The sequence below is a fragment of the Phytophthora cinnamomi genome (genome assembly GCF_018691715.1).
Source record: "Phytophthora cinnamomi strain GKB4 chromosome Unknown Contig40, whole genome shotgun sequence".
NCBI lineage: Eukaryota > Oomycota > Peronosporomycetes > Peronosporales > Peronosporaceae > Phytophthora > Phytophthora cinnamomi.
This window is the reverse complement of record NW_027150973.1, coordinates 616,084-632,751: the sequence shown is the minus strand read 5'-3', so window position 1 is coordinate 632,751 and position 16,668 is coordinate 616,084. Positions and strand designations below refer to the sequence as shown.

The 16,668-nt window shown below is 58.2% G+C and overlaps 7 protein-coding genes across 7 annotated transcripts; 3 read left to right on the top strand and 4 right to left on the bottom strand.

Moving 5' to 3' along the window:
• Positions 1–158: 158 nt before the first annotated feature.
• IUM83_15042 (Protein phosphatase) lies at positions 159–1,292 on the bottom strand (the record flags this gene model as incomplete). Its single annotated transcript, XM_067939827.1, has 1 exon — positions 159–1,292. One exon carries the CDS (start codon positions 1,290–1,292, stop codon positions 159–161), a length of 1,134 nt encoding a protein of 377 aa, XP_067791272.1.
• Positions 1,293–1,848: 556 nt separating this feature from the next.
• Positions 1,849–3,588, bottom strand: IUM83_15041 (Myosin-like protein; the record flags this gene model as incomplete). Its single annotated transcript, XM_067939826.1, has 2 exons — positions 1,849–2,319; positions 2,842–3,588. 2 exons carry the CDS (start codon positions 3,586–3,588, stop codon positions 1,849–1,851), a joined length of 1,218 nt encoding a protein of 405 aa, XP_067791271.1.
• Positions 3,589–3,913: 325 nt separating this feature from the next.
• Positions 3,914–5,935, bottom strand: IUM83_15040 (early endosome antigen 1-like; the record flags this gene model as incomplete). The annotated part of the gene is made up of 4 exons (XM_067939825.1): positions 3,914–5,353; positions 5,433–5,516; positions 5,593–5,673; positions 5,753–5,935. 4 exons carry the CDS (start codon positions 5,933–5,935, stop codon positions 3,914–3,916), a joined length of 1,788 nt encoding a protein of 595 aa, XP_067791370.1.
• A 201-nt stretch (positions 5,936–6,136) lies between these two features.
• Positions 6,137–7,743, top strand: IUM83_15039 (putative acetyl-coenzyme A transporter; the record flags this gene model as incomplete). The annotated part of the gene is made up of 2 exons (XM_067939824.1): positions 6,137–6,963; positions 7,047–7,743. The coding sequence occupies 2 exons, from the start codon at positions 6,137–6,139 to the stop codon at positions 7,741–7,743; spliced, it is 1,524 nt and encodes a 507-aa protein (XP_067791366.1).
• A 253-nt stretch (positions 7,744–7,996) lies between these two features.
• IUM83_15038 (skp1-like protein 21-like) lies at positions 7,997–9,457 on the bottom strand (the record flags this gene model as incomplete). Its single annotated transcript, XM_067939823.1, has 3 exons — positions 7,997–9,005; positions 9,073–9,172; positions 9,247–9,457. 3 exons carry the CDS (start codon positions 9,455–9,457, stop codon positions 7,997–7,999), a joined length of 1,320 nt encoding a protein of 439 aa, XP_067791241.1.
• A 5,978-nt stretch (positions 9,458–15,435) lies between these two features.
• Positions 15,436–15,828, top strand: IUM83_15037 (SCP-like extracellular protein; the record flags this gene model as incomplete). The annotated part of the gene is made up of 1 exon (XM_067939822.1): positions 15,436–15,828. The coding sequence occupies one exon, from the start codon at positions 15,436–15,438 to the stop codon at positions 15,826–15,828; it is 393 nt and encodes a 130-aa protein (XP_067791369.1).
• Positions 15,829–16,250: 422 nt separating this feature from the next.
• IUM83_15036 (SCP-like extracellular protein) lies at positions 16,251–16,631 on the top strand (the record flags this gene model as incomplete). The annotated part of the gene is made up of 1 exon (XM_067939821.1): positions 16,251–16,631. The coding sequence occupies one exon, from the start codon at positions 16,251–16,253 to the stop codon at positions 16,629–16,631; it is 381 nt and encodes a 126-aa protein (XP_067791269.1).
• Between the last annotated feature and the right edge of the window lie 37 nt (positions 16,632–16,668).

Below are 16,668 nucleotides of genomic sequence, written 5' to 3'. Positions count from 1 at the left end.
TACCGAGCGCAAGATAAGAAAAAAGATGTTCATTTTTTCAATCAGAATACAAAATCAAGATAGCTTACGTCACGCTACGAATAAAAGTGCCGAGCTGCCCGTAACCCGGAGCTTCGACACATCATGTGAGGGAATCCTAGTCTGAGAATGACGGGGTGCTAGCGCAGCCAGACCACCACAACGGACACGTTGTCCGAGGTGCCCCGGAAGAGCGCCTCCTGCACGAGGTAGTTGGCGATCTGCACCTTCCGTCGCCGCCGCGCGGCCTTGATCATGGATCGGTCGCTCGTGTACTGCTGCGACCACTCGAAAATAGGCACGCGGGTGTCGCTGTGGCCGCCGCTGCTCCAGGCCTCTCGCCCGCCCAGCTCGCCGCTCATGACGTCCTGCACGAACTCCACCACCTCACTGCTGGTGAACACGTCCCAGAGCCCGTCCGACGCGATCACAATGAACTCGTCCTTGTCGTACTCGAGGTCGTACTGGCGAATCTCGGCGTCGCCGATGACGAACGGCCGGGAGTCGCGGTCTCCGATAGCTCGCGCCACCGCCAAGTTGCCATTTACTCTGTACGCGCCGTAGGGCTCGATCGGCTCTCCTTGGGCGTCCACGTAGCCGTACCACTGCACGCGGCCACCTAGCGACTCGATCCTGGCACGTTCCTGAGGGTCGTTGGGCTTGTGATCCCGCGTGAGCTCCACTGCGTCTCCTGACCGACACAGCACCGCTCGACTGTCTCCCACATTGAGCGAGTACAGCACGTCATCAAAGAGCAGCACCCCCACCGCCGTCGAGCCTTGGAACTTCCACTCGTTCTTGCCGATCACCTCCTGGTCCAGCTTGTGCACCGCCTGCTGCAACATAGTGGCGACCTTCTGGCGTCGACTGGACTTGGCCATCACGTTCTTCTCGCCCTTGTTCTCCGCCAGAACCTCCTGGTCCAGCTGCGCCAGCTCCGGCACGATCATAGAGAAGAGCTGGTTGCGCAGGTGCTGCGAGACGGCGGCGCCTCCGTGGCCGTCGTACACCGCCGCGAACCGCTTGCAGGCAGAGACATACGACGTGTCTTCCATGTACGCGCGGTCGCCGCGCACCGCCGCCGTGCTCACCACCATCTTGCCGTCCCGCACGCTGGTCTTTCTCTTGCGCAGCGTGCGCTTCTTGCTCTCGTTCTTCTTGGCCGCGGCCTTCACCTCCTCCTTGTGCTCCTGGATGTGCTTGGCGATCTCCTTCGGGTCCTCCGTGGGCGGCTCCTTCGCGTCCGCCGCTGCGTCCGTCGATACAAACGCCATGGCCGCCGCTGCCAGTGCCAGACTCCATCCACAGCGAGCCGCGGCCCTCGCTGCGCTCGATCTCGGACGCCGGGAACTCCGGACTCGAGTGCGAGAACGGAGACGACGTCCAGAGGGCCGCACGCGGCGCGCCGGCGGGCTGCAGCCACGACCGCGAGGCCGCCAGGGCCGCGGGAGACGAGCGCGACGGCCGGGGCTGCCGCGCGGCGGCCAGGGCGCGGCCTCGCGCTCGCATCACGGACTGCATGACCACCACCGGGAGGAGACTCGACTGCCTGGCGTTAAACGCCGGGTTTTCTCTGGGGGGATGGGGCGTAAATGGTCAAACTTCAACCTCCGGAACACCTTGTAAGGGGTGGGAAACCTCTAAATCGTGGTAGTGTGCGCCACATCACCCACTTTTAGGGGGCGCATGTCTTTGCGAGCCTGCTGCTTGGCGCCTGTGCCGGGTCAACATGCGTCTACCATGATGTCCATGATGTTGCACTGTGCTTATATTGCTGCGCTCAATTACTCTAAGCTGGAACCTATCTTTCTTTCGCTCACTCACTGGTTGCTAGCTCTCCTTGGAGTCTACGGGCTTCCACCGGCTGGGCAATCGTTCCCGTGCCGGGCGGCCTTTGCACCACACGAACGTGATGATGGCTAACACGTAGGCCAACAAGAACAGCGCCACGATGTACTGCACGCGCATGGATCGGAAGCCGAGATCGTTGGCCAGTGCATCGTCGATCAGCAGTTGTCTTGCTTCGACGGAGAACTGGATAGCCAGGTCCTCGATAGACGCGTAGATGGTCGAGTCGATCGGCGTGACTTGCGTAGCAGGCCGTCCGTCGGGCAGCGAGTCCGTGCCGATGTAGTAGCAGCACTCCTTGTGCGCATTCACGGCCTGGAAGATGCGGTAGTCGCGCGGGTTGCCCTCCAGCGAATACTCCTGGATGTGGCCCATAATTCGCGGCTGGTCCGGCTTGCCGTCCAGCTTGATGGAGTTGCGGTGGAAGAAGACGAGGTTGCCCTGAACGTCGTGCTGGATCATGGCCAGACCACAAAAGACACCCTTCTCCTTCTGCAGATCGAGTCCGCCAACTGCGGGTGGGTACTTGATGAAGTGGAACGGCTGGCTGCTATTCAGCCAGGCAAGTCGAAAGAGATCCTTATCTCCCCAGATGAGGTGCAATTGCTCCAGTAACCGGGGCTGGTGCGTCGAGTAGTACATGAGCTTGTCCAGCGCACGTTTGCTGCGCAGTCGGTCGATCAACACTTGACCACTCTCCTGCTCGAACATATCCACGTAATTCACACCTGTAAGCTGCCACAGCAGACTCGTGTTCGATAGCTGGAAAAGCGAGTTGGACGGCTGCCAGTAGTCCGGCCAGAAGATTGCTCCGGTGCGTAGGAACTCCGGTTCTTCGAACAGATATGTCGGATCTTTCGCCGGCAGGTTGTCAGCATCCAGCAGAAGCACGTTGTCAAAGTTGCTGTAGTACACTGCGTACGGCTTGACGTGGAATCCCATCGCGCGACGGTCGAAGATAGGGCGCATCCGCACATTGTAGTCCGACAGCAGTTTGTGGATGATCGGGTTGTCAATGGACATTTCATCTGGTCGATACCATAGCTCTACGGGCAGTTCGCAGCCCTGCATGCGCAGCATCCTAATCGTAGCGTAGGCCGACGGCAGCACACGGTCGTAAATGATCATCAGCACTCCATTCGTCGGCTGACGCTTGCTCGTCGCCACATACGGCAGCGCCAGCGACGGAGCCACCGGCGTGTGCTCGTACTTCACCGAATGGTATCCAAACTCCGAGAAATCGCGGGCCATATCGCACGTGTAGTACCCATTCGGAAGTGAGTCGCATGAGCTGACCATGAGCTTGTACAGGTCTCCCGACGTGCGGTTGCGCACGATGCAGTAGCCCGCCATCTGCGTGCCGATCTCCTCGGAGCAGCCCAGGAAGTCCTTCTCCGGCTCGGGCGTCGTTTCCTCCTCCTTGTCCTCCGGCTTGGGCTCGCGGCACGTCTGGATGCGCTTCCAGCCCACGCACTCGAAGCTGGCGTTGGTCCAGGGCGCCAGCACGGGCGTGGGCGCCATGTGAATGCCGTCGTCCTTGGTCACCGTGATCATTTGGTTGATGAACACGTCGCGCGGCTTCCCCACCACCGGGTTCTTCTGCGTGGAGCGCAGGCCCATGTAGAAGCTGGCGAGCACGAGCAGGAGCCACTTCTTGTGCTTGACACGTTGCAGCAGCGCCCACAGCGAGTAGAGCATCACCACGAGGCGTTGCAGCAGCATCCCGACCCGACGACCCACTCAACGAGCAGCAACAGCGGTGATCTCGGGCGAGCGAAGGCGATAGACACGACGGCCGCAGGTGACCAAGGTGCTCGGGCCCCCTAGGCTGAACGTTTTGCTATGCGTTACACTGTCAGTGACGCAGGTACCAGCCTTTTGGTACCGCCACAATCGGACGATGGGCAACTTCACTGTGTGCAACAGCGACCTACACCGAATGTATCCATGTCTGTCGGGTATAGCGACAGCGTAACGTGAGCCTTCAAGACGCATCGATGCATGCTTTCTATCGTGGCACGAACAGTTATATATTATGGCGTCTTTGTCATTGCCGCTTGCGGAGCGCGGGCTCGCCCGAGACGACGAAGCGCTCGGAGATGGCGGACGCAGCGGCACCGAAGGCCTCCTCCTTCTTGGACACACGGGCGTGAGCGCGGGCGCTAGCGTTGGAGACCGTGCGACGCATGCCTCTCGGCTGGTCGTTCAAGCTGAGACCTCCGCCCAGACCGACGCCAGGCAGTCGCGCATTCAAATCTGCCTGCGCCATGGAGCTACGGAGACGGTGTTGATGCACCAGCGAGCGGATGGACTGGCGGATGGCGTAGATGAAGTGCGTGAACCACATGAACGGCACCGTCCACTGCACGAAGAGGTAGACGACGAACGCCAGCAGCAGATACTTGTTGGGGATCACGATGTGCAGCACACAGCTCACGATGAGGTAGAGCAGGATGCGCGCGGTGTAGAACGTGTCTTCCCACGAGAACATGAGCTCGAGGTTGTTGATGATGCTCGACCACCAAGCCATGTTGTTCTGTACCGACTGCAGTGTTCGCTTAGTTTCCTGGTCAATCGTCACGTGGGTCATCTTGTTCATGAGGTGGTTGAATCCGGATGGGAGGTTGTACTGGCGGAACGAGCCGTTGCTCATGTCGTTGTCCAGGTTCACGTTCGGACCACCTGGGTGATCCTTGGCGTCGTTTGCCGAAGCAAACGAATGGAAGTTCAACTCGAAGTAGTTGCGCAGCACGAACGCGATGAGCGCGAGGTGGATGACCACCGGCAGCCACTGCAGCGACAGGCAAAGCCACACGCAGAGCGCGAAGCACATGAACGAATGTGTCGGATGCTCCCAATTGAGCGTTGGCAGAATTTGCCATATCACCTCCAGGTACGGCCAAAGGTTGTCCAGCAGCACCCAGAAGTTGCTGTATAGCTGGGCTGCCTGAAACTCCGGCCATTCGTAGACGTAGCCTTGCTCCGACGAAAAGTAGCTGCAAAACTCGGCCATCCGTGAGAACTTGTAGTGTAGCAGAACGTGGATGCGTCCCGCTCGAGCGTCGTTATTGAGTCCCGCGCGGTGGAGCTTCTCCGGTAGCAATAGATCGAGCCACTTGTTGTGTCGACGCTGATCCATAATCTGGGAAAGCGGAATGGTTGCCTCGCCGAGCTTAGTCGGCTGACTCAATTGACCATAGTTGTACACCTCCAAGACCAACTCGGCTCCAGGGGCACACACGTTGAAGACGAAGGTTTCGTGCCAGCGCGGGTTGAGCGTGCGCGACTTCTTCTTCGTGCACTTGATGTTCTTCAGGTCGTTGCCCCACTCCTGGCCGTGCGACCACTTGCCCGTCAGCATCACCCTCACGAATGGGTCGCTCGTGATTGAGTCCGTCGACGGCAATCCGATCGCCTCCACCACCTTCACATACAGCTGCCCGATGTGCACACGGCCTTCAATCACCGGGTCAGGCTTGCTCTGAATCTGATTACCACACGACCAGCATGGATTAATAACCACTGCCAAAATCAATCACCATGTGTCATGAAAAGATATTGCGTACCTCAGCGGACGAGTGGCCCGACCACTCCAGCGACGCGAAATGCTCGTCCACCGCCGCGTAGCACGTGTTGCAGACGCGCATCGGCTACAGCAACATATAAACACAGTCAGGGTTCCCCTCCTCTTGCTCATAGTTCCTCCACGTCCACTGTGCAGCGTACGAATGGGTCCGTGGACGAGATGCGGCGCTTGTGAGGCGAGCAGTTGTGGCACACGACGTTGCCGCACCGACGGCAGTGATGCTGCAGCCACGCACCAGTCGTTAGTGAAATAATCCCCCATTTTATTTCACTGCTAGAGGTGTCTTACATCCCCTCTCACCTTGCGCGTGATGACCGTGAAGGGCGTGTTGCAGTGCATGCAGTTGTTGGTCTCGTCGTCGAAGACCCACTGCAGCGCGCGCTCGCCGCCACCGCTGCTGTTGCCGGCCGCGCTTACGAGCGCCGTGCTGCGGCCGTGGTTGCGCATCGCCGCCGACGGGAGGCTGCCGAACAGCGTGGCCATGGCTGCAGAGAGCGGGGAGGAACAGCTTGATGTGAACTGGTGCAGGAAGGAGCAGACAAGTCATTTTTTTCACTAAGTTCTCTGATTCGCTAAAATAAAATTTTCATTTTAACCAATCGGAGCGCGGGAGACACGCACCCTCCAACACGGAACACGTCATTCGCCAAGTTGAACGCCGGACCTCGAAGCGACACCTCCGACATGGCGTCTCTGCGGCAGCGCAAGGGCGCGTCGAGCGACGCACCGTCGTCCACCACAGGCAGCGCGTCTTCTTCTGCGTCGGATGAACCCTCCCCGGCCCCCGTAGCGCGCGTACAGCCCGAGAACGAGGAGGAAGCGAACGACTGGCCGTCCATCCTGCTTCTGCTGCTGCTGTACACGCTGCAGGGCATCCCCATGGGCCTGTCCAGCAGTATCCCGTTCATCCTGCAGGAGAAGGTGGGATACGGAGACCAGGCCACCTTCAGCCTCGTGTCCTGGCCCTTCAGTCTCAAGCTGCTCTGGGCGCCGTTCGTGGACTCGCTCTACAGCGAGCGCTTCGGGCGCCGCAAGTCGTGGCTCATCCCCGTGCAGTTCACGTGCGCCGCGCTCATGGTGGTGGGCAGCTGGTTCATGGACGACATGCTGGGCGAGGGTGAGGGCCAGAAGCCGCACGTCATCTATCTCACGGCCTTCTTCTTCGTGCTCTACTTCATGATGGCCACGCAGGACATCGCCGTGGACGGCTGGGCCATCACGATGCTATCGGAGAAGAACGTGGGCCACGCGTCCACGTGCAACACGGTGGGGCAGACGGTCGGCTTCTTCGTGGCGTACGTGGGCTTCCTGGCGCTCAACGACCCCGCCACGTGCAACAGCTACCTGCGCAGCGAGCCGCAGGACGACGGCATGGTCTCGCTGCCGGGCTTCATGAGCTTTTGGGGATGGGTCATGTTCTTCACCACTCTGGGCGTGTGGCTCTTTAAGCACGAGAAGCCGGAGGATGAAGGCAGCGAGCGGCTCACCATCGCTCAGACCTACTCGCAGATGTACTCGGTGCTGCGTCTGCCCAGCGTCGTGTCCTCTCTGTGGTGCTGCTCACGAGCAAGATTGGCTTTGCCGCTGCGGAAAGTGTCGCCTCGCTGAAGCTTGTGGAGTACGGCATGAAGAAGGAAAAGCTGGCACTGCTGACGCCGATCCTCATCCCGCTCGGCATCGTCATTCCGGTCTTGATTGGTCGGTGGATTAAGCCGTCGCAGCCGCTCAACCTCTTCCTCTGGGGATACCCTGTTCGACTTGCGGTGGGACTACTGTACGCTGGGCTCGTGTACATTACGCCCATGGCCATGGCGCAGGACGAGAGCTCCCACTATCTGTTCTACGGTGTGATTCTGGCGATTGGTGCGCTCCATGAAGTTGCTGCCAACATGATGTACGTCCCGCAGATGGCCTTCTACGCGCGTATCAGTGACCCGTCCATCGGTGGCACGTACATGACTTTCCTCAACACGGTCACGAACTTGGGATCCAAATGGCCAAACTCGCTCAGTCTTGCAGTCGTGGACCATCTCACCACGCGCGAGTGCCTGGGCGGCTACTTCCACGACGAAGTGCTGGCGATTGGTTCCCGTACGTGCTCGAACGCCGAGGAGCGTGAGGCTTGCGCTGACGCTGGAGGTGAGTGCCTCATTGTGCGCGACGGCTTCTACGTGGAGACTGTCATCTGCTTAGTGATCGGGTTCGTCTGGCTCCTTTTCTTCTACCGCCGCATCCAGTTTCTGCAAAACCTCAAGATCGACAAGTGGCGTGTGAATGCCACCGCCGACTAGGTCCTTGACATACGAAAGCAATAGACTTGCACTTGAACCATACGCGTGTGTGCTCGAAGTTGTTTGTGAAGATGTTTGTCATATTATAATGGAAGCGGTCGGCATAGTTAAGAGCGGTGGCCACGAATAAAACATTATCGACGAGGCGTCTCTGGTCCTTCCACTTACTTCGACGATTGCTCCTGAAGATGTAAGGCGTGTCCAGAGAACGACCCGATTGTTGGTTGTGTTGCTTTGGTGATGTGTTTGTTCACTACGTCATCGTGGCCGACAGACGACGCTGTACGTAGTCGAATTGCGATGAGCGCACAAGGGAGGACCGGAACACTTCGCGTGGTGCAAAGTCTAGACGGGGCTTCTTCTTGTTGTCGCACTCACGATACGCAGACTCGAGGTTAAGCTCGAACATCTTGATCACCTTTGCCATATCTTCGTCATCGTCGTCCTCGAACTGCGACTCCTTGAACACTGCACTCGGGTTTTGGCGGGCTAACCGAACCTTTTCTTCCAGAGTCTGTGGCTTGCTGTTTTTGGCGTTTTTTGTGCTTTTGGAGCTCGGCACTTTTTTCTCTTCGCGATCGGGTTCTTCCTTTTCCTCGTCACTGCTGCTGGAGTCTTGAGTGTGCTTATCTGATCCTGTTGTGTTTTCTTCAACCGCAGTCATTGATTTCGCATCCGCTTGGTCGATAGCTTCGCGCGAAGGCGGCGGCGATTTTTTCTTTTTGCGTTTTTTGCGTTTCTTCTTACTGGAGGTAGTGCTGCCGTTGTTGGAATCGCCCGGATCGGACGAGTTCTCCCCGTGGAGGTGGCAGTTCTTTTTAGATGCTGCCGCGGCTTGCTGCTGCTGGAGCTGACCCGGCGTCACGTTCGGGTTGCTGCCGCTGCCGTTGATGAAACTAACTAACTCGTCAACGCTCGGCTGGTCGAACTCCACCAGTTCATACTCTTCTGTGGAGAGGTCGTGATCCATCGAATTAAACATGTCGAAATCAAATCCGGCCATGTCAGTGCGCAGCTCGCAACTGCACTCGACGTCGTGCGGGTCTTCGAGTCCAAATTTCTTCCTCAACTCGTCCGCCTCCGACGTCGCCGACATGATCTGCGCGATGGACCGACATGTCAGATCCACCAGTGGTTGAATGTCCAAGTTCGACGCCACCTTGGCCAAGTCGCATAGCTCCTTCGACTCCAGACCGACGAATTCATCCTCCCAGTCCAGCATCGCCGTCTCCAGACGGTCCACCTGCTGCATGTACAGACAACTGCACCAGCCAGCACCATCAGCCACCTCTCCCCACCCTCGAACCAACCACGAAACCCCTAACATACCTGCAATAGTCCAGCGCGCGCTGCACACTGTCCGTCGGAACGCCCTCCATCGGGATGATGTGCTGCTTGATGCCGTTCTTGGGCTTCTTCCCGCTCACATCTGCCGCCACAGCATTGCACCACACATCAGCCCCCTGTGCCTCACCTAGCGCCGAGCTCTGCCGGCCTCCTCACCTTGCATGAGCACCCAGAGCGTCGATGACATCATCGCCTGCTCGTAGGTCACGTCGAACACGGAGCCGTCCATACACTTGAGCTGCAGCTTCGAGTGGCGCGCTGTCGCTGGCTTGGCGTCCTGAGGCTTCGCGTCTCCCTCGTCCGCCGCAGCTGCAGCGGCCGGGAGCTTCCGCTTGCTGCGCTTCTCGTCGCCGACGTTCACCCTCATGGGAACGACCTTGGGGCGTTGCAGAAAGCGCCGTATCTCGACAACCGGCGCGCGTCCGCCGCTGTTTCCGGCACCACGAGGTAGCTCTGTGTCTTGTGCGTGCAGTGCCGCCTTGGGGCGCGCGGTGGGATCGTTCTGGGCGCGAGGAGGGGCCGGGCCGCGCAGTCGTCGTCCGCGCTCGGCGCCTTTGTGTGTGGCGTCTGCGCTTTCTTACTGTGTCTCCCCTCGCTCACTTTTTCGTCGAAAAGTGCACAAATTTTGAGCATTTGGAGACGCCATAGTGAGGCCAAGTCAGTCGATACAGTTCGCGGACCAAGTGCACAAAAAATGTTCCGACGAAGCAGATGCCGCCGCGCCCATTGGCTGGAAACGTGCGCGGGATAGGTGAGCCCGTCCGCCGAAAATCCGATTTGCTCAAATGGATTCACTGCGCGGCGGCGGTACAGTACAGTGACCTGCGCCTCCGTGCTCTGCAGTGTCGGCTCTTGTCCCCATAAAGGAGGAACAAAAAGGGGCTTGGAAATTCCCATTTCAAGTTGGAACTGGTAAAAAGAGTTCAGTTCGCGCGAAAGGTCGCGCCCATCAGTACGTACCGGTGCGCGACGAAAAAGTATCCATGTTGAAGTCGCAGTCTAATGTGCTTGTTGCACAAATCCCATTGAGTTTTTTTTCACTCTCTACGGACAATACCCACTCACTCACTCACTCACACTCACTTTATCTACGCACTTTGCTTACACTCGCCGGGCCTTACACCCGCTCCTCGGGGTCGCCGTGGTGGCTACAGGAGTCGCTGTGGTGGCTACAGGAGTCGCTGTGGTGGCAATGGGGGCCGCTGTCGTGCTGGCAGGTGCAGTCGTGGCCGGCGTCGAGGTTTCCTGGATGATAGGCGAGGTCGTCGTCGATTCGGTCGAAGCCTCGCCGGCCACGTTGTCCTTCTGCGTTGCGTCTTGCTGCTGCGTCTGATCGGTGGAGGCCGAACTGGTCGTGCTGGTAGCGTTGCTGCCGCTGCTGCTGCTCTCGCAGGACTCGTCGTCGCCCGTGCCAAAGTCCTGCGTCCAGTAGTGCTGGTACGTCGTGCCGGCGCTGTATGCGTAGGCCGTACCGAACATCTTGTAGTCACCCAGGATGTTGGCCTTGTGCTCAGGCGAGTTCATCCAGGCCGTCATGACGTCCGAGACGGTCTCCTGGCCGGCGGCGACGTTCTCACCCACGGCGGTCCAGATGAACCCGGCCTCGGTGATCCGCTCCTCCATGGTGGAGCCGTCCGAGCCGTCGTGAGCCATGTAGTCCTTCGCTGCCATGTCTTTGGAGTGGCGCAGCGCGGAGGCCGCAAGCTTGCTGTTCATGCAGAGCGACGACAGGCCGTTGGCCGCGCGCTGCTCGTTGACGAGCTCCAGCATTTTCGTCTGGTAGCCGTCGGTTTGCGTGTACGTCTGCAAGCTACGCGAGATGTGGCGCAGGTTGCCGGCGGCCTCCGTGGTGCTGGCAAAGATACCGGCGACCACGAGTATGAGACCGATCGGCGAGCGGATTGAAGCGGTCATTGCGACTATGACTAGTTGCTGTGGATTGGAAGGTGTTGTTGATGTTGATCCGAGACGGTGAAATGAAAAATGATCGAGGTACTGCCGAAGACAAGGAGGCACTGCGTCAACGTGCTAGAAGGACAAGGTCGAAGGCATATGCCTCTGGGGCAGTGCGAGGAGTGCTCTCTGAGCCGGTGCGAGCAGGCAACAGCTTCGGCTTCAACGGTTGTTTGCTGCAGCGCCCACGAATACGCGTCCTGCATCGCACTGAAAGCACCAGCCGACAGCGACCACACCGCGTTTTGTGGAAGAGGACAAGGGCGAAAAGCTGCTGTTAAAGCAGCTGGACCACGCGGCCGACATTGCACCTATACTGCTTCGCAGCGACTGATTCGGCACGTGAGGAATCCTGCGTAGCGTCGTACGGGTCTGAGTGTCGAACGCCTTCCTTGTGTGGCTCTTCCTTACGAATGCTAGCACAGGAAGCTATCAGCGCCCGTGCCGAACGAATGCATGAAGGTGCGGAATGAGTCAACCTCCGGATTCGGCTATTTGACCTGGTATCTCTAAACGTTTTCGATGTGCTTGCATGTCAAATGCTACGACACCGAGTTGAAGAGGCCATCGATCGAGGAGAAGCGATTTGTTTTTGATGTTTCGAGATATAAAAAGTCTATTGCACACACGCTACTTACTTACTGCCATTGATCTTTACAGGAGCACTAACTTCTCTCGATAGCTGTTGCCTAGCTTCGTTTTGGTTCACACGGGTCTGGTACGGTACGGACGGTGGACGCAGCACTAAAAGTCTCACCTTTGGACACTGACGAACATAGCATCCGCTTACTTCTTGGCCTTGCAGCCAGGCGTCTGCGGTGCAGGAGTCTGCGCTGGGGCTTTGGTAGCAGGCTCAGTCGCAACTGGAGAAGGCGTGGCGGGCGGTGTCGTCGTTGCCGGGGGAGAAGTGGCTGTAGGGGCCTTGGTGGCGGGCGCCGTCGTCGATGGGGTGTAGTCACTTTTGACCGAAGTCTCGCCAGCGACTTGGTCTTGCTGCTGGGTCTGGTCGGTTTGGTCGGATTGAGCAGACTGATTAGTTTGGTTCGCCGTTTGCGAGCTGTCACCCTCGCACGTCTCGGTATCACCGGCGCCAAAGTCCTGGGTCCAGTAATGCTTGTACGTGCTGCTCTCGCTGTACGCGTAAGACGTGCCCATCATGGTGTAGTCGGCGCCAAGGATGTTGGCCCGGTGGCCCGGTGAGTTCATCCAGGACTCCATCACGGACTTCACGTCCTCCTGGCCGGCAGCGACGTTCTCCGCCACGGCAGTCCAAGCGTAACCAGCGTCGGTGACTCGCTGTGACATCGTCGAGCCATCTGCGCCGTCATGGGCCATGTAATTGTTCTTGGCCATATCGTCCGTGTGGCGCTTAGCCGCCGCCTGCAGTTTGCTGTTGGTGCACAGAGCTGAAAGACCGGCCTTGGCGCGTTCAGCGTTCACAGCGTCGAGCATTTGCTTGTAGTAGTCGCCGCTCACCGTGCTCGATTGCCCGGCCGTTTGCTCGACCGACTGCTTGACCGATTGAAGGTTGCGCGGGGTGGTGCGCAGGTAGCTGGAGGCGGCCGACAAATTCGAGGACACGACCGAGATGAAAAGCAAAAGGACGAGCGAGGAACGCGTGATGGTCATCATGTTCGACGTCGGATGTTTTTTGGTTTGAAGGAATCGCTCCGAGTCGGCTAGATGAAGAGTGCGCCCTACCTACCACGAACGCCATTTTTCAGCGCTGCGGACACTGCGGACAGCAAGTTCACGGGCGGGATAAGACGACAGGCCGAACAGAGGGAGCCCCATGACGAGAGCCCATGGTCTGATACGAGATTGCAGGAGCAGTAGCGTGGCAGCCGCAACGGGGTGTCCAGCTGAACCGGGCTAACCGATGTCGAAAGCTGCTCGCAAACCAGCTGGACCTCGGGGTGGACCGTTCTCCACCAAGACAGGTCCCGCAAGCTTCGTCGTGAGCTCGAGCCGCAGCTTCTGCAACGCCGAGCTGTCAACACCGCAGACAGCGGTGGGACTCACCCAGACGTAGACCGGGGCTATCCCGTGCCTGAAATGGGGCTTGCGAACTTCCACGTAATCGCTCGACGGAGCTCTGTACCTTGCTCATTGTTGCGGATGGGCACGACGGTCTCTCTTTGATCAATGTGGGCGAAGATTAATGCCAGGAACATCACGCCAGGTTAATCCATGGCTGCAGTGCTGCTGTAGAAGCAGTTGGGGCACGCTCGATGAACCGCAACCGCTCGCTGCTGCCGTCGCCGCAGCCGAACATGAACGCCTTTGCACTCTCCACTCCCCCAGCAGCAGCCTGACTCATATGGAGCAAAACAGCTTTGAAAGAGAGGCGGCAATCAATCAGAGCCAGCATATGCGCAGCACGTGCTGGTCGCGCAACGAAAGCTGTTCAGGGGCACGAACGTTTGGCTCCAACTGGCCACGCGCGACGCAGGCTGCTGGAGGAGAATGCTGCATGTAAAAGCTGTGAACCGCCGCTGAGCAACAGTACTTGCAAGGGAGTTCGCGCGAAATTCCTCGGCTTCTGTGGCCAGGTGGCGGTTGCCTTCCGCTGTGCGGTCGAATTCCGAGAACCCGGCAGTGGAAATGATAGCATTAGGTGCTGGGTGCGGTGTTCGGGGCCTCCGTTCGAAGTCTAGTGCCGGGGTGCAGTTTGCGCGTTAACCATCTGAGCCTGCTTGCGGAACTTGCGTACTGTAGACTGCAACGCGGGACAGCCAAGAACTCGCTAGATGAGCCTTGTACAACGCTGCCGCCTAAAGACAGGCGTTGGCGTTCATCTTGAAGGTGATCTTTGATGCAAGGACTTGGTCAGTGATGACGACGGTGGGGCCGGTTCTCGATGCATCCCTGGTCCAGGAAGTTCCTCCTGGCAGGAACCGCTGGTCCACATCCTTTTAGGCAAGTGTTTGATGCGTCCACAGATTCAACAGCGATGAAGCGGGTCACATACCCGCCGGCTGCGGTCAAATGACCACCAATGCTGATAGCCGTTTCTCGGCCGACTCTGACTTCTGATCACGAAGGGGTCACAATTACTTGCGCTCATTTCCTCCAGTGTCGGCAGAACAGTGCGCGTGGATTTTGTGGCCATACATGGCTTCTCGTCTTACAGCACCCGAAGCAAACGCAAGAGCTCGCCCAAACGCTTGGGCCACGATTTAGCTGAGCAAGTCGAAGTGATCATTCCTACTTACAGCTGGTTTTGAATCGTCGCAGGTATGGGTTTGCTTCACCAGGTTGTTTTGGTTGACGTGCACTCTGCCGTCGCAGCATTTCCTCGCCGGTGTTTGACATCGGCTGCCTGTCCTTGCCAGCTTCGTGGCCACAAACCCTGACGGCAGTAGCGCCTGCAGCGAATGGAAAAGCTTTCGTCTTGCGGCGAAAGGCACCCGAGGCTGAACCGAAAGCCACGTCAGAGCCGACCAGTGATGCTCAATACTGCGCAACACTATAGAGAACAGTGTTTGATGTTAAGCTAGACTATCTTCTGTCGGAGCAATTCCCTTGAGACCGTGGCACGTTTTGCCGGTCTGTTTTCGCGTCATTCCGCTTTTTACCGTTCGCAGCAGAGTTCAGCTTCTCCGTCTTCGATCTGCACGCACCAGCATGCCAGCCTCCGTGCAACGCTATCAACACCCGAGAGCGGTTGTCCTGCTTGTCGTGGTTGCAGCTTTGGTCAGCAACGCCGCCTGGGCTATTGAAGACTCCTTGTCGCCGCCACGCACGGCCGTCGGGAAACCCGCTGCTCAAGAAATTAGCAGCAATCCACCAAACAACAGCGACCGTTCCGATGTGAACGCCACCTCTCGCCACCTCCAAACGTACTCGCAGACGGGGTTCCAGTCGCTACTTCTTGCTGCTGTGAACAAGGAGCGAACTGCGCGAGGACTTTCGTGCCTCTGCATGAACAGCAAATTGCAGTCCTCGGCCCAAAAGCACTCGAACGACATGGCGGCGAAGAACTACATGAGCCACACGGGCTCGGACGGCTCCTCGATGTCGCAGCGTATCACGGCTTCGGGGTTCCAATGGACTGACATCGCTGAAAACGTCGCGGCCGGTCAGAAGGACGTGGCGGCAGTGATGAAGTCCTGGATGAACTCAGCCGGTCACAGAGCCAATATCCTCAGCAAAAGCTACACGATGTTTGGCTGTGGTTACGCGTACAGCACCAAGAGCTCCTACAATCACTACTGGACTCAGGACTTCGGCGCTGGGAGCGATGAGTCCTGCTCCACCTCTTCTTCATCTGCCAGTCAGACCTACACTCCAGCGACGGTGGCACCAAAAGCTACAAAGGCTCCTGTTGTCACTACAAAGACCCCCGCAGTTACCACGAAGACACCCACGTCCAGCACGATGCAGAAGCAAATGCTGGATGCTGTGAACAAGCAACGCGCGGCGGCGGGTCTTTCGAAGCTTTGCACGAACACCAAGCTCCAGTCAGCAGCCCAAGGCCACTCAAACGACATGGCAGCTAACAATTACATGAGCCACACGGGCTCCGACGGATCCACCATGTCGGAGCGCATTTCGGACTCGGGGTACTCGTGGAACGCCATCGCAGAGAATGTCGCGGCTGGCCAAACCGATGTGGACGCGGTAATGACGGCCTGGATGAACTCCGCCGGTCACCGAGCCAACATCCTCAGCAGCAAGGTCACCATGTTCGGCTGCGCGTACGCGTACAATGCCGACAGCACGTACCAACACTACTGGACTCAGGACTTCGGCGCCGGCAGCTCGGAGTCGTGCTCCTCGTAAGCAGGCAGCTCGAAGATCTTGGCTGAGGGGAAAATAGGCAATGCGTGTGGTAGACAAGTAGTGAGTTAGCAAAGTGCATGTGTAAGATCAATTAATGCATAGATTTGTTTGGCAGTACTAAGTAAGTTGTAAGTTGCTACAAGTTCGATTGATAGAGTGTACAACGAGTCCCAGAGCACACTTGAACCTATCTGAACCAAGACACCCTCGAGCCAAGCGCCTCACAGTCAAACCCCGCCGTAGCCATCGGCTGACAAGGTGACCGTTGATTTACCGCAGTATCCACAGTTCTAACACCGGACAGCTTCAACGAGTGCATAGGTACACGACGTATGGCGAGTCTCCGCTCTTGATCGTTGCTGGCTGCAGTGTCTTTCATTCCGCAACTCGCACTCCAAGCATCCAGTGACAACCAAACCATCATGCAGAAGTTCGCTCGATTCCTCAAGCCCGCCGCAGTGCTCGCTCTCGCCGCTGGACTGCTCGACACCAGTGTCGCCCAAGATGCAGCCAGCCAACTTGTTGCGCTCAGCGGTACTGTCACCAGTAACGCGCAAGTCACTGCATCACTCGCCACATCCGTCAGCCAAGAAATCGTCAAGTTCGGCGACTCCTTGAGTGGCCAAGTTGCGCAAACTCTCCAGCAGATCCTATCGCTAGCCGACGCCAATGCTGAAGCCAACAATCAACTCAACGCTGCCCTGCAAAGTCTGCTCAATACCGCCCAGAGCTTCACCAGCACCGATGACAACGCGGCCTCGACCTTCACCGGCCGCAAACTGCGCACAGAACACGACAAGTGATTCACTACAGGTGCCTGGTACACCCAAATGTGGCGCT